This window comes from Talpa occidentalis, unplaced genomic scaffold, assembly GCF_014898055.3.
Source record: "Talpa occidentalis isolate TD23 unplaced genomic scaffold, MPIMG_talOcc4v2.1 talOcc4.14, whole genome shotgun sequence".
NCBI lineage: Eukaryota > Metazoa > Chordata > Mammalia > Eulipotyphla > Talpidae > Talpa > Talpa occidentalis.
The window spans coordinates 46,658,044-46,680,615 of record NW_023601433.1 but is presented as its reverse complement, the minus strand read 5'-3'; the positions used below and the strand labels follow the sequence as shown (position 1 = coordinate 46,680,615).

At 38.1% G+C, this 22,572-nt stretch overlaps 1 protein-coding gene across 7 annotated transcripts in view; it reads left to right on the top strand.

The window, feature by feature from the left end:
• Window positions 1–22,572, top strand: part of CCNY (cyclin Y) — a 205,585-nt gene that overhangs the window by 75,654 nt on the left and 107,359 nt on the right. The window contains exons 1-2 of one of the 7 annotated variants that reach the window (XM_054694993.1): window positions 10,027–10,147; window positions 10,629–10,671. The exons of 3 other annotated variants lie outside the window; for them this stretch is intronic. In XM_054694993.1, coding sequence (XP_054550968.1) covers window positions 10,094–10,147; window positions 10,629–10,671 — 97 coding nt within the window. In that variant the 5' untranslated portion in view covers window positions 10,027–10,093. Of the gene's footprint in view, window positions 1–1,631; window positions 1,751–10,026; window positions 10,148–10,628; window positions 10,672–20,305; window positions 20,330–22,572 lie in introns of those variants that run through there. 3 more of the 7 variants (XM_037510437.2, XM_054694998.1, XM_054694996.1) reach the window with 3 other exon arrangements.

Here is a 22,572-nt window from a genome sequence, read left to right as displayed (position 1 = left end):
GTGATCAATTAATAAAAGGATTCCTTTTTTAAAAATTTATTTTTTTAAATTTATTTTTGCATAGAAGAACTGGGGCGTAGGCCAGAGGTGCAGGGGCATCAGAGGATTCACCAGAGATAGAGTGGGGAGCAGAACAGGCGGATCTACTGAAATACACTGCTGAGGGGAGCAGTGGGCGAGGCAGGAGAGGTCTGCTGCGCCATGTGTGCAACCTCACTGGCCGGGGATTGAACTCAGGCTGCAGTGGAACTAGCACTGAGACTTAACTCCTAGACCCCAAGACTCCTTATTTTTGCCTTACTTCTGAACCTTGGGAACTTTGTAGGCCCCTCTCATTTCTCTGTGCTTCTCTGTGCTTCTTAGCACATGGCCAGGGCTGGTCTCTTCCTCGTGTTCTGCAGTCCACCATACTTACCAAATATATTTCAGCTCCCTTAGGGCCTTTGTAGTTGACTGTGTGGCATAAGATAATTGTTTTCAAACCATTGTTTGTTCTTCTGAAGTACTGGAACTTCTATTTTTCTTTTTATATGACTTCTTGTACGGGTGGTCAAAATACATAAAATGAATTGAAGTGGAGCAACTCAGATTGATTGATACCAAATGGGAACCCAGAGACTTCTTGCTCAGGGCTGGGGCCTGACACCCAAGTGTCCTTGGATCCCTTGGGTAACATAGAACTCAGTTGAAAAATTACCAGGAGAGTGGAAAGAGCACAGATTGTGTCACTTACTAGATGCATGAGTTTGACAAGGAACTTAAAACTAAAGTCCCTGGCTTTTGGTTTTCTCCTTCTTAAAATGGAAATAATAATAAATGTCCCTGGGTAGTTGCCCCACTCTTCTGTGTCCTTCCTGCTTCCTTCCTTCTCTTCCACACTTCCTCTTTCTTCTCTTCTCCTCACCACCTAGCTCTTTTTTTAGCTTCCAGTTCTTCATGGTCTAACTGGTGCGCCTACACTTTTCACCACTCCTACCTTATTGTTCCCAGTCACATGAATCTCAGCCTTCTCTACATTCCTATAACATTTATTATAAGTTCCTTTAGAGTTTTCAAAGTAACTCTTTATTCCAGGAAATTTAGAAAACATAAATAAGCCTAGAAGAAAATACCCAACTTTCAAGATAAGGACTCTTTTCTTATTGTAAATATAGTGGAAAATATCCATTTCATAATTAATTGTAGTTTTTGATAGACAAAACCTATTATTTTTAACTTTGTGGTGTTTTAGTAACTAATTTGAAAGAAATTTTGAGTTTTTTGATAATGGAAAAAAGGCATTTCCCTTGAAATTATGAATATAATGATCAGGGGATGGTGTTGCAGGTGTTGTGAGGATGCATAGTGGCCTGAGACAAGGATCCCTGTCCTCAGCAAACCTGAAATTCATATGGAGCTAAATGCTTTAAGAAAGTGAATATTAGAAATGTTACAGTTGATATGTCCCCTGGACTCAGCAAAGACGAGGAGGCCATGTCTCACTTCGGGGAGAGATGGTCCTGAGAAGGCTTTTAAAGTCATTGGGATTAGGACCAGAGTTTGAAGTGAGTTAGGATTATGAGTCAGGATTTCAAGAGGTGTCACAAAGGGCATACTCTGGGGGGTGGGAGGGTGTGGGGGGAAGTGGGTAGAAGAAAGGAAAGGAAAGGGGCAGGAAAGTACCAGGTGTCTGACTGAAAACTGTGTCCTCCGAAAACAAAGCAGGTGAGGAAGACCTGGAATCCCAGACGGATCCCCCAGAGCCTGTGATGTAAGTAGTTTAAACGCAAGCATTCATGAGATTGCAGATTTGAAGAGCTCACATTTGCTTAACAAAAATCATTGGGAGAGAGGTCCTTTAAAGTTGACTGGTTTAAGAATCAAGTCTTAAAATATATAAATCACTTTGCTGCATGCTGCTGAGACTACACTTGGTTCTAAGTAATGGACTGTTCTTGGTCTGTTCTTACATAGATCTTAGTTAATATGTGAAGTGACCATAACTTTTTATAAATTTTAGTACAGCATTTTTGTTTGTGTTGTTTTTAGGATAAGTCTCATTTCTAATTTCCCCTCAATTTTGAAAGACCTTCCTGACCACAGGGCTCTCTATAAAATGACAGAACCAGAGTAGGACTCTTAAAAATTGTGATTCTACATCTTATGAAAATTAAATGTACTACTGTAAACTACGAGAACTTTAAGAAGTTATTTTTATTATGGTGAAATAGATATAATGTAGTTACTGTCAGACCCATTTTTAAAGTGTACAATTCAGTGGTATTAAATACATTCCTGTTGTTAGGCAGCTGTCATAACTCTTCATCTTGTAAAGCTGAAATTCTACACATACTAAATAATAAGCCCCATCCTTCCCTCCTCCCAGCCTCTGGGCAACTACCATTATGCTTTCTGTCTTTGATTTGACTAAGTACCTCATGTAAGTGGAATTCATACAGTTGTCATTTTGTAGTTGGTTTATTTCACTAAACACAATGTCTTTAGGGGTCATCTATATTTTGTAGCATATTACAGAATTTCCTTCCCTTTTTATACTAAGTAATATTCCATTATAGGTACATACCACATTTTGCTTATCCTTTCATCTGTTGATAGACACTTGAGTTGTTTCCATGTTTTAGGTATTGTGAATAATTGAGCCATGAACATGGTATGTAAGTATCTTTTTGAAGCCCTGTTTTCAGATTTTTTGGGGGGGGGGATGGGGGAGGTGCGCAGGAGTAGAATTGCAGAATCATATGGTAATTCTATTTTTAATTTTTTGAGGAACTCTGCCTGCCATAAAATGCTTGTACCATTTTATATTTCTATCAGTAGGTTTCCAAATTCTCTGTATAAAGGTTACCTTCTTTCCACTTTCTTGTCAACACTGGAGCAAGGAAAGCCTTTTCAATAAGTGGTGCTGGGAAAACTGGACAGCCACATGCAAAAGAATGAAGCTATATCACTGTCTCATACCACACACAAAAATTAATTCAAAACTTGAGAAGTTTTCAGACATTATTTCTTCACATATTCTTGTTGCCTCTTTTTCTTTTGGGACTGTCATGATACATATGTTAGCTTGCTTAATGGTGTCCCAAAGGTTCCTTAGGATCTGTTTGCTTTTCTATTGTCTTTTTTTTTTTTTCATTCTTGATAGTTTACATTGTTCTATCTTCTAGTTCATTGATTCTTCTCCTTGATGAAATCTTTCTTCGAATATTTATAATGAATTTTTCATTTCAGGTATTATGTATTTCAGTTCTAGAATTTCTTTTTAGGTTTTGTCTCTTTAGTGATATTTCCATTTTGTAAATACATATTTTTCTTGGCTTTCTCAGTGTCTTCCTTACATCTTTAAAATAGTTGTTTTAAAGTCTTTATCTAGTATATCTGCCATTAAGTCTCTTCCAGAAGGGTTTGTGTGGATTTTTGCCCCTCTGAATAGACCATGCTTTTTTTTCTATGCCTTGTGATTTCTTTCTTTCTTTTTTTTTTTTTTTGGCGGCGGGGGTTGGGAGGATGCTGGACATTTGAATCTAATGATGTGGTATTTCTGAAAATAAGATTTTTTTGCCTTTCCCAAGGTTTGCTGTTTTTGCTATTGTTTTTCTTTATTACTACTAGTTTTTATTTGTATAAGTTGTTTCTGTGCCAAGGATTAGCCTGAGTTGTTATTTTTTTTAGATCCTTTCCCTAGGCATGTGCTTTACCAATTTTTTATTTTCTAATTTTTCCTATATATGCAGTTAAAAAATTCTTATTTTTAATGTCTGAGTCTCTAAGAAGAAAAAGTGAAAAGTTCAGTGGAGGGGGAGCACGAAAAGGGGAAAGACTGTTGGCCCGTTAAGTCCCCTGTTAGCCAGAGAGGGAAGGGCTTATTTACAAGGAATGGAATTATGTACGACAATGACTACAGGCCCCTGTGATCAGAAGCAGCAGTCTGCAATCAGATCACAGAGTCCTGATTTTTGGAGGATAGATACCTACCCTGGTTCCTGCACCTTATGTGTAATCTGCTACAGGAACATGTGCAAATATATTGCTGGAATGGAATCCAAATAGAAAGGAGGAACAGTATCCACATGTCTTAAATCAGGCAACAGACTGGGGAGTATGCCCAAAGGGCTTCACTGAGCAATATAATATATTTGATGTGGGCAACTTCACAGAGGAATCCTGATTCACTGTGAAATCCTAAAAACTCATTCTTGTAGTTTGATGAATAGGCATTTTATTCAGAATATCCCTTGTACTGTGTTGGGGGTTTTGGTGCCCTTCTTGAGGGGGGATGCTGCACAGTTACCTTCTTGTCACCCCCTTCCCCCCATTTTGGGAATGAATATTCAGAATAGGTTGGTTTCTTTGAAATAGCCAATTCACAGAAAAAGAATATACTTCTGTTTCATTGCCTGGAGCCTTGTAATTGCTGATCTGAATGGATTACTCAAAATAACCTTTTATCTTTTGTTAAGAGTATGCTTTGTTAAGAAAGAACATTTGTGTTCTAAAAAATTGTTTTTTCCTGGCCAACATCTCTTCTGCCCCCAATCAAAAGAATTATCAGATATTTTCAGTTAGCTATTGTTTGTTAGATAATTAGTTGTAAAAATGTTAATGGTGCAATATGTACTTAAACAGTATTTTGTATGGGGAGAATTAAAGTAGATAAAAAAATGAGGACATGCCTTATCCCTCCTCCAGGACTGTGACTTGATTTTCCTTCCCCCCTCTTCTATCTTTTCTGGAATCTTTTTAAAACATTTTGGAAAGGAATGGTTAATATAACAAGTTGGGCTGTGGAGCAGTTGCTGTGGAAACCATAGCATGAATTTCCCTGCTATTGTGTTTCCTGTTTCGTAGTAGGCATACAGTGGCATTGATCTGTTATTTTAATGTGCTCTTTCTTTATTTAAAGAGAAAGAGAATATGGTAGAGAAGAAAAGAGACTTTTCAATGTGTTCTTTATGGAACACTGACTGAAATAATAAACCATGGGCTAAAGGACTTATAGGATCACCCACAGTGGACGTGCCCAGGCCCACAGACCATAGCCGCAGTTGTGCTTTATCTGCATCCAGAATCATCAGTTCTGTGTTTTTTGTTTTTATACTGAGTATCATGTGCTTGGAATCCTCACACTTGAACTGTGCAGGTTTAATATGAGTAGAATAAGGGAACAGAACGACACAGATGAGTGCAAAGGTCTTCCACTCTGTAGAGGAGTGGAAGCTGCTGATGTGTCTGACTAGTTAAATTCTCATTGCTTGGGAAGTGATACTAAAACACTGGAATCCACAAGAAGACCCCAGAACACTTTCACCTTCCAGCTCTGCTATTTTTAAATCAAATGATTATCTGATAGTCTCCTCCTTGAGAACCTATAGCAAAAAGGTTTTTTGTTTTTTTTTTTTTTTTTTGCCAGAAGCAGAGTCATTTCTAATTTTCCCAAAGTACTTGGTGAAGGAGGGGCAGGCAGTGATTAATTTCAAGCAAAGGCATCTTTCCTTCTCTCCCTAAAGTATTTTTTCCCAAAATAAGTGATGTAATGGATTAAGGAAAATTTATTGTCTAAAGAGAAAATGAACAAAAAAAAAAATCTCCATTTTTACTTGAGGATGTTGAAGATGGAATAAACAGAAGTTTAGAGAAACTGACTATAGAGCTTGATTAAAACAAACCAACAAGGGCCTCCCCGGTGGCACAGCGGTTGAGCGCTGTGCTGCGAAGCTGCCTGCAGCCTCTGCAGAGCTGGTTGGATCCCTGGCTGCCGGACGAGGGTCCCACATGGCGCGCAGACCTCTCCTGCCGCGCCTGCTGCTCCCCTCAGCAGTGTATTTTATCGGTCTGCCTGTTCTGTTCCCTGCTCTGGTGAATTCTCTTACCTTCCTGCACTTCTGACTGTACCCAGTGCTTGAATGAATGAATGAATAAATAAATAAATCTTTAAAAAAGATTTAAAAAAGATAAAAAAGATAAAAAAATCTTTAAAAAACAAAACAACACCACAAACCAACAAATCACATTGTTTTATCATTGATGACTCCACCTAAGTTCTTTCATCATTCTGCTTAATTTTCTTCTCCTCCCACTCCCCTACCCCCACCAATGTTGCCTGGAAATAGCTCTGATTACCCTGTTTTTTAAACTATGATTTTGCCCGTAACTGTGGAGAAAAAGTTGCTTCCTGGGGTTAACTTTCTACCTTTTATATAAGGTTTGTATAGCAACTTAATCTGGAGGATATTGTCTGAGATTAATTTCTTTATGGTTAATTTGTGGCATTACAGAAAATATTAAAAGCAGGTCTTAAGACAAAAATGATTCAGCATAGCAATATAGAGCTACACAAGGAATTATGTACATTGGATATGGTAACTACATGGTTAAATATATGTTCTTTTCCTATTTTTTAGCACCTGCTGGATACCATTTTCTGTTTTTCATCACTACCATTCTCTAATACCTTGCTGCCTCCCTCTTAACTTAAGAGCCCTCATTGTGTTTATTAACATCTACTAGTTTTTATAAGTATTTTATTGAGTCAAATTGGTCACTATACGCTTTTGCCATTCTGACTTGTTTTACTACACATAATTTCTCCATTTTGCTCTAAGTGACTGCATTTCATCTTTCCATATGGCTCCATAGTGTTCTTGATCCAGTTGTCAGTGATCTGTCATCTGGACACTTAGGCTTACTCCCATGGCCAGGCTATTTTAAATAGTGCTGCAGTAAACACTGTAGAGCATATAGTTTTTTTTGTGTGTTGATGGTTTGATATTCTTTGGCTTGATGCTCAAGAGCGGGATTGCTGGGTCATACAGGATTTCCAGGTTTTGTTTTTTAAGATGAATCTAAATTGCTTTCCCTAATAGCTGTACCCATTTACATTCCCGCCAGCAAGGTAATAGGGCTCCTCTTTCTTTACATCCTCCTCAGCACATTGGAATCCTTTCCATATGTGCCATTCTCATGGATGTGAAGTGGGGTCATGTGGTTTTAATCCATCCTGCTTAATGCTTGCTCTTGTTTTCTAGTTTCAGAGAAAAACAACAACAAAAAATTAGTCTTTTGCTTTTACCCAGGCACAGCGATGAAAGCAGAAATCAAATATCTCCTATTTAATTGCTTATTATAAGGCAAAGAAGCAAACTACATTGAGAAGCCTAATGTTTACCTTTAAGGAGTGCTAGGCTGTATGATTTCAGCCAGGAATTACCATGCTTCTGACTCAAATCCAAGCCTGTTACTCTGTAGCCAGCTCCTTTCATGGAGGTAAGTCTGGCACTTACTGTGATTATCACACTTGAATACTAGTGAATTTGTTGTGGTGTACCGAGATCATAACAAGGACAGCTTCAATGCCTTTGCTGCCTTTTTTCCAGACCTCTGCCTGGTACATTCCCCCGAGACAGGTGTGGGTGCTGGCTTAGAGGGACAGTGTGCCGCCACTGCAGCTGTTGTCTGGGTGTCTGGGGTAGGGCAGCTGTATTCAAGGCCTACACTCCAAGAAGTTTAAGTCACTGTGCAGTATCTACACACAGCTGGGAAATAACAGATGTGAACTGAAAAAGGAATTGTGTCCTGCTCTATGGAGACTGGACCAGAGTGGAGAGAAAATGATGCATAGAGCTAGGAACAGAAAAGAGAAAATGTCAAATTAAACAACAACGTCTCAAAATGTTTGAGCATATTTTTCTTGTCTCAATAAAGAGAAAGGTTGAAACCCAACTCTGCAGGATCCATTTATAAATACTGGGTCCTTTGTAGAACTTTTTGTTTTGCCATTTTCATTCTCTGTTGTGTGCCTTCTTCTGGTGTGGCTTCTTTCTTTAGCATTTGAGAGAATCAGATATTTCTCTTTTAATTGCATTAGTTTATTTTAACTTACTCGCTCCAGTAATAATGAATTGGGGCAGCTATTAGGACTGACTTCACTATACTCCAGAGAATTGTAAGAGTCAACACATGCTTTGAGGGTCTCTTGGCACGTTTCTGGGTTGACAGAGCTAGGGGAGTAAAGAGAAAGCTACTGGAAATAGTTCAGTCACTGACAATCTGTTCTGTTTTCTCATCAGCTATTTCCAAAAAAACCTTCAGCAAAGTGCTGTATGACATTCAGCTGATAGCATTTGCACTTGATCTTAAAAAGCAACAAACCCATGGTCTTTTGGAGGGTGTCTCCTTGAGGGAAAATCGTCTGTAAAGCTTGAGGCTGTTAAGTGTAAGATAGATTTTGTTATGCAAGGTAGAAAGCAAGTGATTTAGCTTCAATTTTAGTGACAGACTCAGAGTTTATATACCAAAGATCCAAGTGCACTCTTTCATATCAGGACTTGTAAGCATTAATGATTGGGAACAGGGAAATGGAAACTTCATTGGCCTGGGTGAAATGTTTAATGAGCGGTTCCATATTCAGCATCTACCTGTATCTGCCTCCAGTCAGGAAGATAGGAGTGGAAGGACTCTTGAGCATTATATCTTTTAGAGGAAACTTCCATGCCACGAAACTCTTTCACATGTAAATGTAAGAAACTGGTAGAGTACAAGACAGAAATGTATCCTTGTTTGAGCCTGCAGAGAGGAGTTACGGTTTCAAACAGTTTTCATTGGTCAGGCACGGAGAGCCTTGTGCTAGGGGCAGAATTATACATAAGGTCTATAAGACTCTACCATGCCACTTAGGTGTGATGTGGTCATAGTCCTACATAAAGATAAATGGAATAAAGAATAGCTGATAATATGCCCGTGGAACAGAGAGCAAAGAGAATACACGCTTGGGGACAGTGGAGTGGGACTGAAGGAACAAGCATTGTGTAGTGATTGCCCGTGGGACCCTGGAATCTGACCCACTGATTTGACTCTTGGCCCGTTGTTTGTTCGTGTGAGCTCATACACAGGCAGTTTATTTCACTGTATGCAGTTTTTTCCTCTAAGTAATGGGGATAATAGTGTTTACATCATAAAGAAGTTGTGAGTTAATCCCTCTTAAGTACTTAAGACAATATGGAAATACTTTGAGTGCTCAGTTTTATTACTTTTATTTGGGAATTCTTTATGGTAAATGAAAAGCAGGTTTGCGGTTCATTGTGAAGCATCTCTAATGTGATATGATAAAAAGAATTTGGATTTTATCATATAAGCCTTAAAATTTTTAAGCAAAGAAATGACATGAAGAAAGTGTTTTAGATATTGGCACACTGACACTGTGGTCCCGGATGGATCCAAGGTAGGACAAGAATGGTAACAGGAAGACTGACTGGGAACCTGCTGGAATAATTAATACAGGTGTGCTTCAGGTTGTGCACTGGGGTGATAGGAATGGGGTCGTGAAAGAAAAGCTGAATCACATTGCATCTTTTCCTTTCTTTGCAGTGTAAATGGTATTCAAGGTGCTAAATTATAGGTCAAAAGAATGGGAGACTGTCCAAAACCGGACTCCTATACATACCCCACTCATTTTACTTTTATGAATTGACCTTAAGCACTTGGTCTTATAAAACACTAAAGTATAAGATGCTTTAGGTTCTGACACTTTCCAGTCATTGGTATAACGTTATGATTTCATTCTGCTAAAATTAAGGAAATAGGTTGACTGATTAATTCCTAAATAAACTTTCTAATTCAAAGAATAAGGAAATATAGCTGTCATGTTTTATTAAGCACCATTCAGATGTAGTCCTGCAAATGATTTTTTTCCTTACCCAATTTTGTTTTTTCCTATATGAAAAGTCTTACTGTTTTTAATTTTCTGCTGCTCTTAATTTGGGTCCTATGCCTGTGCTTGCCTGATTTTTCCTGTGGCCATCTCTCTTTTCTATAAAACGGTGGAAGTATCATCATGTATATAAATTCCGGAAATACTCATTTACACCATTTACTACTTAGAGAAATAAATCCACATTATGCTTTGTCTTATTTTGTATATAGGGGCATAAATAGCCATGCCTGAGTGCTATATGTCCTGCTGTGTTGCAAGAAGAGTACTTGGCAAAGTTCTGGAATTGTTGGGTAAAGTTCTGGAATTGTTCGCTTTGTATCTAGTGGAGGCCAGTGTAATCTAACCTAAACGGCCCGTATGGGCAGGATGGAGCTAGCTTGAGAAACTATGTCCTCCTGGATATTCTCAGTCTTTGTAACTGGTCTCTTATTCCTTATGAAGGTGTGAAGCTTCTAGATGATATTTCTAGGCCTTTGAAGTGGTCCATGTAGCTTTTCTGCCTATTTTATCCTACTCTTCCCAGATATCTTCAATTTGAGGTCCAAAATCAGCCAAAAATGGTCAGATTTGATATAAAACTCACACATCTTATGTGAATTTTAACTCCGTTCTCATAATAATTTTAGGTGGTAGGTGTTCGTTTTATACCTGTTTTGCAGATGGGGAAACAGAGGTAGAAAGAGGAAAAGTAACTGCCATGGGTCAAGTTGCTGAGTGGGGCAACCAGCATTCCATTTTATACAGCCTGGCTCCAGTGCCTGTTCTCATGGACATTCTCTATGTTGCTTGCTAGTTCTTGCTATCTCTGCTTTCTGGAATCAGCTTTCCATCTGGTCTAGTGGCCACAGTATATAAGAAGGTGTGGTGTTTGGGAGATAGATCTGGGGTCCTGGTTTCAACACTTGCTAAATTGTGATTTCAGGCCAGTTTCTCTTTTTGTGATGTGACATTTGAAAGTATTAAAGGTAAGTAGTAAAGTTTTGGGAACAGAATTGATGTTCAGAAAATGGCAGTTGTAAAAAATGTTGAGCTATATTAACTTGGAAGTGTGTTATTTTATGTTTACATTTAATCAGTAAGTTCTGGTTTGTGATGGATGGGGCCAAGAAAAGAGATGTCTTTTAATTCTCATTCAGTTTGGGAGAAAGCACGGATTTTTTAAAGGGATATATGTATCTCATATATATATAAAATCCCGTATCTCTATGTATATATGAGAATCTTGCTTTCAAAACAAAAAATACTTTTAACATCTAGTTAAATGTGAAAATATTGATTTATCTTTTACACATTTCCCCCCGCTTTATCTCTAAAAAATACTGACTTATTTAATTGTGTAGCTGAAGTGAAGGTCCTCTAACATTTTTTTCTCTAAAATCTCAGTAAAATAGTATTTGTTTTCATGAAATTACTGTCTTTGAAACTTCAGATTTTGTAGCTTGGTACTAAATCATAAGCAGTTTCTCCTTAATGGGACTGAAAAGTCACTTGATTTGTAATCTCTGTTCTGAGCATGTTTTATATGCTGAACTCTCTCCACCTGTGTCAGTCTACTAAAATAAGGTAACTGGTCCTCAGGTGGCATTTTGTCTGGGATGTTTGAGTTTCATTCAGTCTAACTTTCTGTAGTTAGTCTTTAATTATTTATTGCTAATTTTCTATTGAAAGAGGCCCTTTTTTTGGGGGGGGGCATGCGCCTGTTCTTGATGGTGTTAATAATCAGCAAGTTATGTTGGTATACTGGAAACTAACATTTTTATTAGAGTCCCCTTACTTACATATTACCCCCCCCCACCCCACACACACAGTTTGTTGAATGGTGGCAGCTGTCTCAGTTTGGTTTCCATGACTTAGTCTTTTTAGAGGACCATGCATGGAACCCTTGTGTCCAAGAGCTTTGAGCTGACTTAATTCCTGGGTTACTGGCCATAGCCAAATTTGGTAAATGATTAAATGTGGCAGAACTCTTTCAGAGACATAGCCTTTTGGAAGTTCCCAAGTTTGCTTTTCCTGAACTTCACTTAGGCTGTACTTATCCAAAGATCACTTTTTTTAATGACCTAAAAAAAGTTCATCACAGCATTTTTTATAATAACTCTTTGTTGGAGGTGGGTTAAATAAGTCATGGCACATTCCTAAAATAGAATATTATATATGGCTTAAAATGACTTTTGTAAGTGCCCTGAGTAAGTAAAAGAGAGGAAAATAAGAGACCACAGAGGAAGAAATGAAGGATTTGATTTAGAAACATTTATTATCATAGTTCAGAGTAATATTTTACCTGGGTGGAGGGAGCATAACTTAAACTTTTGCATTTCTGTATTTTGTAAATGTCACATAATTATATGTGTTGCTTTTGGAGTCTAAAATGTGAGAACAACTTAACAATTATTAAGCCAATACCCATGACCAAACTTGATCCCCGTTCTCCTCTGGGAGGGCACTTTCTCCTCCTTGACACTGCCGAGAGGTTTCAGGAAGACCTGTAACTTCCTATTGTCGCTTGGGAAGATTCAGCCAGTGGCAGTGCAGCCAGTAGTTCTGAGAAGCCATGTCATTCCTACTGCATCATTCAGTTCAAACCCTGGCCTCCCTTCTCTCTTGACCACCCCAACACACACCCCCACACTCACTCAGAAACACACACAATGAGTAGCGCTTAGGCCTTTGCTCTGAAACCTTCTCTACAAATATGCAGTGTTGCCTTGTTTGCTGGCAGCAGTTTATCAGGAAGGCCTGACAGTGAAGTAGGAGATAGAAGAACCACAAAAATAACAATTGAGGCTTCAAAAAATCCACACGTGAGCACGTATGTGCGTGCATGCATACACACACACGCACACACACAAAATTCCATTTTATGTTGGTGCATATGGCCAACTGGGTCCCAGTAGTCACTATAGATATATATAATTGCTGTTGCTGGAGATTATGACTACTATTTTAGCACGCATCAGGGACAGGCAAAATACCATTTAATATACTCTATTTAGGGATGGTTTTTTTGATTCCTAAATAAACATCCCTTTTATTATTGAAACAAAAAAAATCAAATATTTGGGAATAAATCTAACAAAAGAGGTAAAGGACCTATACAAAGAAAACTATAAAACACTGTTAAAAGAAATAGAAGAAGACACAAAGAAATGGAAAGACATCCCCTGCTCATGGATTGGAAGAATAAACATTATTAAAATGGCCATCCTACCAAAAGCAATATACAGATTCAATGCTATTCCAATCAAAATTTCAATGTCATTCTTCAAAGAAATAGAACAATTATTGATGAAATTCATATGGAATCACAAAAAACCCCAAATAGCCAAAGCTCTCCTGAAAAAAAGAGAAGGGAATGGAGGCATCACACTCCCAGACTTCAAACTCTACTACAAAGCCATAATCATCAAAACTGCATGGTATTGGAACAAGAACAGACATACAGACCAATGGAATCGAATAGAAAATCCAGAAATAAACCCACAGATTTATGGTCAACTAATCTTTGACAAAGGAGCAAAGACTATGCATTGGAGCAAAGAAAGTTTGTTCAATAAATGGTGCTGGGAAAACTGGGTCGCTACATGCAAAAGAATGAAGCTTGACCACTACCTCACACCATACACAAAAATCAACTCAAAATGGATTAAAGAACTAGACATAAGACCTGAAACCATAAAATATATAGAAGGAAATATAGGCGAAACACTACGTGACTTGCACATCAAAGACATCTTTACAGACACATCACCCAAAGCAGTGATAGTGAAGGCAAAGATAAACAGCTGGGACTACATCAAATTAAAGAGCTTCTGTACAGCAAAAGAGACAATAACAAAAACAAAGAGAAACCCCACCGACTGGGAGAACATTTTTGCACACACTAATGATAAAGGACTGATCACAAAAATCTGCAAAGAGCTGATGAGACTCAACAACAACAAAGAAAATAACCCAGTCAAAAAATGGGCAGAAGAGCTAAAAAGAAACTTCTCTGAAGAGGAAATGCAAATGGCCAACAGGCATATGAAAAAATGTTCAACATCACTTGTAATCAGGGAAATGCAAATCAAAACTACCATAAGATACCATCTCACACCAGTGAGAATGGCACATATTAAAAAAACTAGCAACAACGAGTGTTGGCGAGGGTGTGGAGAAAAAGGAACTCTTCTGCACTGTTGGTGGGAGTGCAAACTGGTCCAACCACTATGGAGAGCTGTGTGGAGATTTCTGGACCTACTAAACATAGAGCTTCCATATGATCCAGCAATTCCACTCCTAGGTATTTACCCAAAGGACACAGAAACATCCATTCCAAAGAACACCTGCACCCCTATGTTTATAGCAGCACTGTTTACAATAGCTAAGCTTTGGAAACAGCCCAAATGCCCAAAAATAGATGACTGGATCAAGAAGATGTGGTACCTATATACCATGGAATATTACTCAGCATTCAAAAAAGATAAACACATGCCATTTGCAGCAATATGGATGGTGCTGGAAGGGATCATGCTCAGCGAAATAAGCCAAAAAGAAAAAGAAAAATACCAGATGGTCTCACTCACAGCAGGAATCTAGAAAACTTAAATAAGGGACCAGGAAAATGAATAACTATAAGAAAGTAAAAATCAAAATCAACAAAAAACTATGAACTATGAACTAAAACTATGAACCAGACACTTTTTGGGGGGTGAGGGGCGGGAGGGGAGGGATTGGGGTCAGAATGGGGGGGCTGCAATTGTATGGGGAATATAAAAATAAAATTTATTATTTAAAAAAAATAAAATACTCTTTAGGAAGGGAGACTTGTACACATATATTTTTAAAAATGCTCTTAAAATTTTATCAACAGTACAGTTTATTAGTGCTTCAGTTATCTGGAAGTTCTCTGATGCTGAATCAGTAGTTTCACTGACTTATAAGCCAGTGAAATCAGTCTTCCTGAAATGCTGTCTTAAAAATAAAATGTTAACAGGAAACCAAAAATCTTTCTGAAAACTCTGCCATCCTTGAATCTCTTCCACCCTGGTGCAATATTCTGAACAATCATTTTGAAAGGGGAGGCATAGCGCAATAAGCGGGTGCTATTTTCCCTGCCCCCTTACATGCATCCACCTTGTACTAGCTGTTCGGACCTAGGGCAGAATTGAGTAGCTAGGTGAAGCTTTATAACCCAAAAGGCAGGTGGGCTTTGGGGTTCTTCTCTCTCAGGCTTTGACTTTCACACTGGTCCTACTGGGAAGGAGACATGGAAGGAGACAGGTGGAGAACAGACAAGTGGAGACACTTAAGAGAGACCCATAGGTGAGAGATGTGGGAAGACTGTCCTTGGCAGAGACAATGACAGCTGTTATCTTGACTTTGATTTTGTTCCTTTTGTCCTGTGGCTCCCTGGCAGAAGTCACCATAGATTTGTGGCAGGCTTTCAGACTTCAGCAGCCCAACATCAGGCTTACCTTTTTGGCTAGATATTTGCCTAGGAGGGGATGGTTTATTTTGGGTGTTTTATTGGGAAATTATTATTAGGAATATGTTCTTTTCCTTCTATGCACACTAATTTTATTAAGGATATTTCACAGTAAAAGTTGCCTCCTTTGTCTTTATATGGTGGATGGCAAGATCCTGTTTTACAGTGTGCACCCCTTAAGTTTGAGATTCTGGGTACCTCTTGATCATATGCTAACAATTTCTGCACAGGCAAGCACTGACAGAAAATATTTAACAATTTTGTCTTGAAGGAGCCAAATTTCCAACCTCCTATGTATTACAATAGTCCTCGCAGTATGTTATAATTACTGGATTGAATTATAATGAAGAAAAGCCATTGTGCCTCTCAGTGCTTCCTGTCTCAGCCCACACAGGTGGAACCACAGTTATAGAAACAATTTCTAAGATACATTGGTGCACTCTTCTAAAGTATAGTTGTCTCATATGTAGAGCAGAAATAAGATCCTTTTAATATTTGGGGACTTTAAGTTAAATGCAATAGTCCCTATGACAAATTTACTAAGCATTGTAGATTAGTCCACTGCTTAAACTGCAGTACTCAAGAGACGCTGCAAGGAATGAATTTTGCCATAGGACAGAGTTGGTACCTGGCTGGGCTGAGGCCTAAAATACTAGAATGAAGAATTGTGGTACTTTCCAGAGACTGTGACCCCTGTTGGGTCTTTTATGAAAGTGGCTGGTCTGGCATGCTGTTTAGTTAAGGCTACCCCCAGGTCTGTGCTTCTTAACTTTAGCTGCCTGGTGGATCTCTAGTGCCTTTGACAATCTGCCAGTTCTGATCCCCATCCCAGACCAGTTGAACATGATACTTCCTGGGTGGACCCAGGCATCTGTGTTTTTGGAACTTGCTAGATAAGTCTAATGTACAGCCAGGATTGAGAATTGCTGCACCCAGGGTGCATATTTTATCTGGTGTGGAATAGGGCCCTCTAATGAATGAGGAAGAGTGAATAATGTTTAGGTCACGTTTCTCCCCTTGTAACCATTTGAGGAAGTGATCATACCTTATTTTTGATATCTAGGTACATGATGTCATAAATTAAAAATAGAATGAAAGAAAATGGAAAACCGAGGTTGAAAACATAAAATAAGACAGAAGTGAGGCTTCACATAATTCTCGAGTGACTTCAGACCTTGTCATGACTTTGGTTCTCAATTTTGTAGCAGCCAGGGTCACAGGGAAGTCTGCGCTTCACAGTTAACTAGGGGTTTCCAGGCTTTACTCACATCAGTCTGTCTGGGGCATCTGGGCTGACTACACCATGTTCTGGGTAGAGAGTTACTCTGGGACTTTGGTTTTTTCATAATGTGTGTTTCCAGCTAGGCTAGCGAGGGTACAACCAAAAGAGACAATTTCAAAAAACTTAAAAAATGAACTTTATTACTCTTGTAGCTTCCCCCCTTTTCTTTGATGCTTGTTATTGAATGTAGTTACATCTGGCCTGAGAACTCATTCCTTGGTGAAGATGATCTTAGAAGAAACCCATTGCACTAGGTCTGTGTATGCCCAATGTTTGCCTTTGATATGGAAAGACTAAATTAAAGATGATTTTTTTCTCTTATTAAAAAAACAAAGCCAATATAGCATTTCTATTTTCAAGCTCCTGAGGTGCTCCTTATTTGTATTGAGCAGTATAGTAAAGTTAACTAATGAATTTTTCAGAAGAGGTGATGGAGACCCATGTCATAGGGTCTATTGCATTTAATTACTAACTTAAAGTTCCCAAATATTAAAAGGATCTTATTTCTGCTCTACATATGAGACAACTATACTTTAGAAGAGTGCACCAATGTATCTTAGAAATCTTTCTTATAATAGAGAAATGGGTCTCTGCCACTTAGCACTTGTATCCTTGGGCAAGGTGTCGTATTTCTTGGATCCCTCATTTTCTACATTTTAAAATGGACATGTTAATAGAATCTTCCTAAAAGTCTTGCATTATAACTGAAATAATGCATGTAAAGCTATAGTATGATTTGTGGCACATAATAAGTGCTCCATAAATACTAATTACTTTGTATATGTATAAAATAATATTCTTATGCAGGCACCCATACTATAGATAGGAAAATAAATAGCATGTCTATAAATGAATTAATTAGTATGTAAATAAATAGCTTCTAAGATTTGCTAAAAATAAGGTATAATGTCATCAGGAGACTGTCAGAGTTCTTGGCAAGACAGACTGAAATCTAGTTTAAAATTGTATCCGTCATTGAGATTTAGGGAAAAGCAGCAAACCAAGTATTAGCAGTTACCAACTATTGAGAGAAACATAGCACCACGAGCTTTGTCTTGAACCACACACCCCCAACTTGGACCTGGCAGCAGCTCCTGGGGCAGGAGTCAGTTAGCCAAAACCTCTAAACTCCCCTTTCTTTTGGCAAAATGCCTGGTAATACCAAGTAATGAAAGTTGGCGAAACACTTTACAGTTTGTGGCAGCATAAACTGAACTTTATTGACTCATTCTTTATATATATGTATTGTTATAAGTACATTCTGATTATGTGTTATTTCAGTCATTTAATAGCTATATGCAAGCTTTATGTAGCCTATATAGCTATATGCCTATACTACATGTCAAGCTTTTGGTTAACATATTGAATAAAAAAAATACTGTTGTTGCTCTTACCTTTATAGTCAGGCAGCGGAGATGGACTTTAGTCAGATCAAACCACTGATGGATGAGTACTGGGTGCATTCCCTGAGACCCTGACATGGCCCGGGGCTCAGGGGAGATTTGACTGATGACATGATGACTGAGCTGAGATCTAAATGATGAATTAGGGATGGAGTGGTGGTGTGGGATGCTTTGAATAGAGGGAAAAACATGTGAATTATTGCCATCAGGAAGCCAATCTGGAACTAAGGAGGGAGAAAGGGACAGAAGGGTGAGTTATGAGAGACAGGCAGGGGCCAGATTAAGCATGGCCATGTAGACATCTTAATGCTTTTAGTATTTATACTAAGAGCAGTGAGATACCCTTGAGGGATTTAAGAAGGAGAAAGGAAGGAGGGAGAAAAAGATATGTGAGATAGACAGCCAGCTATCTGCCAGAGTGTCTGGCAGCACTGGAGAATAGCTTAGAACAATCTGGATTGGATATGTAGAAATGAGCTGTGTGGGTGAAAGATGATGGAAATGAAGCTGAGTGGTAACACTGACAGAATATGTTGGATATGTTGGGTAAGGGGACTATGTTCTGGTTTGTACGATCACATGGATTCACAAACTTCAGGGAACAGTGGAAGAGAGAACTTTGGGAGGGCAGGGTGATATATTTGAGTACGCGTTGCCTTTGAGACATCCAAGTGGATCTCTTCAGTGGACAACTGGTCTTGAGCCTAGAGGAGAGGTCTTGTTCTATGACATAATTCTGAGTACTGAGGGCCCACCAAAGGAGAGAGCATAGGTTGTAAAAGTTAATGCAGTTATAGTTTCATTAATAAAAAAGTTAAGTAACTGTATTATAAATCTATAAATTTATGTGACCTGAGTAAATATTTTAGAATCTGCACAGCAGGGCCTCCCCGGTGGCGCAGCGGGTTGAACACAGCTCTGTGAAGCTGTCCGCAGCCTCTGCAGTGTGGGTTCGATCCTGGCCGGCCGGCGAGAATCCCACATGGCGAGGCAGACCTCTCCTGTCTCGCCCACTGCTCTCCTCAGCAGTGTATTTCGTCAGTCTGCCTGTTCTGTTCCCCACTCTGTCTCTGGTGAATCCTCTCACCCTCCCACGCATCTGGCCTGTACCCCAGCTCTTGTATAAAAATAAATAAATCTTAAAAAAAAAAAAGAATTTGCACAGCAAAACACAATTGAAAGAAAAGGAAACCCAGATATTTTCTGTAGGAAGTCCTTCTTTATATTATTTTTCAATAAACGTCTAGAAACGTTCCAGTGCTGTTTAAAATAATTTTTCATAAAACACAGTACAGCTTTGTATCACTAAAAGAAAAAGTGTGGAAGGATATACAAAATGTGTTTACAAAATGGAAGAATTGGGGTCCCCCCACTGTATTTTCTAAATACTCTGCAGCAAGCATGTGGTATGTTTTAAGTTAACAAAGTAGTTAACAAAAGCTACTATAGATATTTTGTATATTCCATACACTACTGTAATTATTTAAAAATGCACTGGAATAAAGCTTACCATAATGTTTATAGGATTTATTTTGAGTTGTAATATGAGTGGTGGTGGTGGTGGTAGTGGTGGTGTTGCTCTACATTTTTTGTTTCCTTTTTTTACTTAGTATTTACCTTCATAATGGATAAGTTTGTTTTTTTTTTAAGATTTATTTATTTATGCATACACGAACTCGGGTTCAGGCCAGAGGTGTGGGGGATGAGAGGATTCACCAGAGACAGAGTGGGGGACCGAACAGGCAGATTGACAGAAGTACACTGCTGAGGGGAGCAGTGGGCGCTACAGAAGAGGTCTGCTGTGCCATGTAGGTTGCTCTCTAGCCAGCCGGGGATCGAACTCGTGCTGCAGTGGCTGTGGATTGCTTCATAGAACAGTGCTTAACCCCTTGCATCACAAGGGAGGCCCCCACAATGGATAAGTTTTGATAAAAAAAATGAAGGTAAAGAAACATATTTAGAGATATGAGAATTTCTACGAATCATTCAGCTATAAAACCTGTGCATTTTGCTACCCTGAGAGGAAAGTGTCATGGTTGCTAATTTAATAATTAAATTTCCTTTAGTTTTCTGGTTGTGTTTTCTTGATTTATAATAGAACATTAGAAACTAAAGAAATTTTTGAAATCCTGCATCATGGCATTTTAAGGGAGATATTCAGTGTTTTATGTGGGTGTTTTTAGATTCCAGAGAAGGAATTCTAAGATATCTGATGACATATTTAATTTTTCTGCTATAAGCCTAGTCATCCATTTTTTCTGAAAGGAAGTATTTTGGTGGTAGAGAATATTGAATTATAGTTTATCGTGTTATATGGTTTATCTTATATTTCATTTTAAAAATTTGTAGCCAAGTTAATATTATTTCATTTCACAGTAATCATTTGGAATCAGTCACTTTGACAATAAATTACATATGACACATTGCTTCTTTAGTAGAGAAGTTTCCATGAAGAGTCTGAGAGTCAAACAGTAAGTAGATATAAATATGATAGCTATAAAGGGAGTTCCATTCCCAGAAAGCAGTAAAATTGATAAAATCTCTTCTTCTGGCATTAATATGTTTAATGTTTGGTTTCTTATAGTTGTGTTGATTAAAACATCAGGTCATTTCCAAGTACTTTATTTAATGATAATCTTTTTTTTTTTTTGAAAATCTTACTATTTCCTAATTTCCTTTTATGTATACAGTATTATTTGCTTTCCAAGTATATTTATTTATTTAATAAATTTTATTTTTATATTCCCCATACAATTGCAACCCCCTTATTTTGACCCCAATCCCTCCCCTCCCTACCCCCTATCCCCCACCCCCATAAAGTGTCTCTGGTTCATAGTTTTTTGTTGATTTTGATTTTCACTTTCTTATAGTTATTCATTTTCCTGGTCTCTTATTTAAGTTTTCTAGATTCCTGCTGTGAGTGAGACCATCCGGTATTTTTCTTTTTCTTTCTGGCTTATTTCGCTGAGCATGATCCCTTCCAGCACCATCCATGTTGCTGCAAATTGCATGAGTTTATCTTTTTTGAATACTGAGTAATATTCCATGGTGTATATGTACCATATCTTGATCCAGTCATCTATTTTGGGGCATTTGGGTTGTTTCCAAAGTTTAGCTATTGTAAACAGTGCTGCTATAAACATAGGGGTGCAGGTGCTCTTTGGAATTAATGTTTCTGTATCCTTTGGGTAAATACCTAGGAGTGGAATTGCTGGATCATATGGAAGCTCTATGTTTAGTAGGTCCAGAAATCTCCACACAGCTCTCCATAGTGGTTGGACCAGTTTGCACTCCCACCAGCAGTGCAGGAGAGTTCCTTTTTCTCCACAACCTCGCCAACATTTGTTGTTGCTAGTTTTTTTAATATGTGCCATTCTTACTGGTGTAAGATGGTATCTCATGGTAGTTTTGATTTGCATTCCCCTGATGACAAGTGATGTTGAACATTTTTCATATGCCTGTTGGCCATTCGCATTTCCTCTTCAGAGAAGTTTCTTTTTAGCTCTTCTGCCCATTTTTTGACTGGGTTATTTTCTTTGTTGTTGTTGAGTCTCATCAGCTCTTTGTATATTTTTGTGATCAGTCCTTTATCATTAGTGTTGTGTGCAAAAATGTTCTCCCAGTCGGTGGGGTTTCTCTTTGTTTTTGTCATTGTCTCTTTTGCTGTGCAGAAGCTCTTTAATTTAATGTAGTCCCAGCTGTTGATCTTTGCCTTCACTATCACTGCTTTGGGTGATGTGTCTGTAAAGAGGTCTTTGATGTGCATATCACGTAGTGTTTCGCCTATATTTCCTTCTATGTATTTTATGGTTTCAGATCTTATGTCTAGTTCTTTAATCTATTTTGAGTTGGTTTTTGTGTATGGTGTGAGGTAGTAGTCAAGCTTCATTCTTTTGCATGTAGCGACCCAGTTTTCCCAGCACCATTTATTGAACAAACTTTCTTTGCTCCAATGCATATTCTTTGCTCCTTTGTCAAAGATTAGTGGACCGTAAATCTGTGGGTTTATTTCTGGATTTTCTATTTGAATCCATTGGTCTGTGTGTCTGTTCTTGTTCCAATACCATGCGGTTTTGATGATTATGGCTTTGTAGTAGAGTTTGAAGTCTGGGAGTGTGATGCCTCCATTCCCTTCTTTTTTTTTTCAGGAGAGCTTTGGCTATTTGGGGTTTTTGGTGATTCCATATGAATTTCATCAATAATCGTTGTATTTCTTTGAAGAATAACATTGAAATTTTGATTGGAATAGCATTGAATCTGTATATTGCTTTTGGTAGGATGGCCATTTTAATAATGTTTATTCTTCCAATCCATGAGCACGGGATGTCTTTCCATTTCTTTGTGTCTTCTTCTATTTCTTTAACAGTGTTTTATAGTTTTCTTTGTATAGGTCCTTTACCTCTTTTGTTAGATTTATTCCCAAGTATTTGATTTTTTTTGTTTCGATAATAAAAGGGATGGATTTTTTTGATTTCTTCTTCTTCAGATTTATTGTTTGTGTTTAGGAAGGCTACTGAGTTTTGCATGTTGATTTTGTATCCTGCCACTTTACTGAACTGATTGATGAGTTGAATTAGTTTTTCTGTGGAGTTTTTGGGATTCTCCATGTATGTTATATCATCTGCAAATAGTGATAGGTTGACTTCTTCTTTTCCTATTTGGATTCCTTGTATGGCTTTCTCTTGTCTTACTGCTCTGGCTACAACTTCCAGTA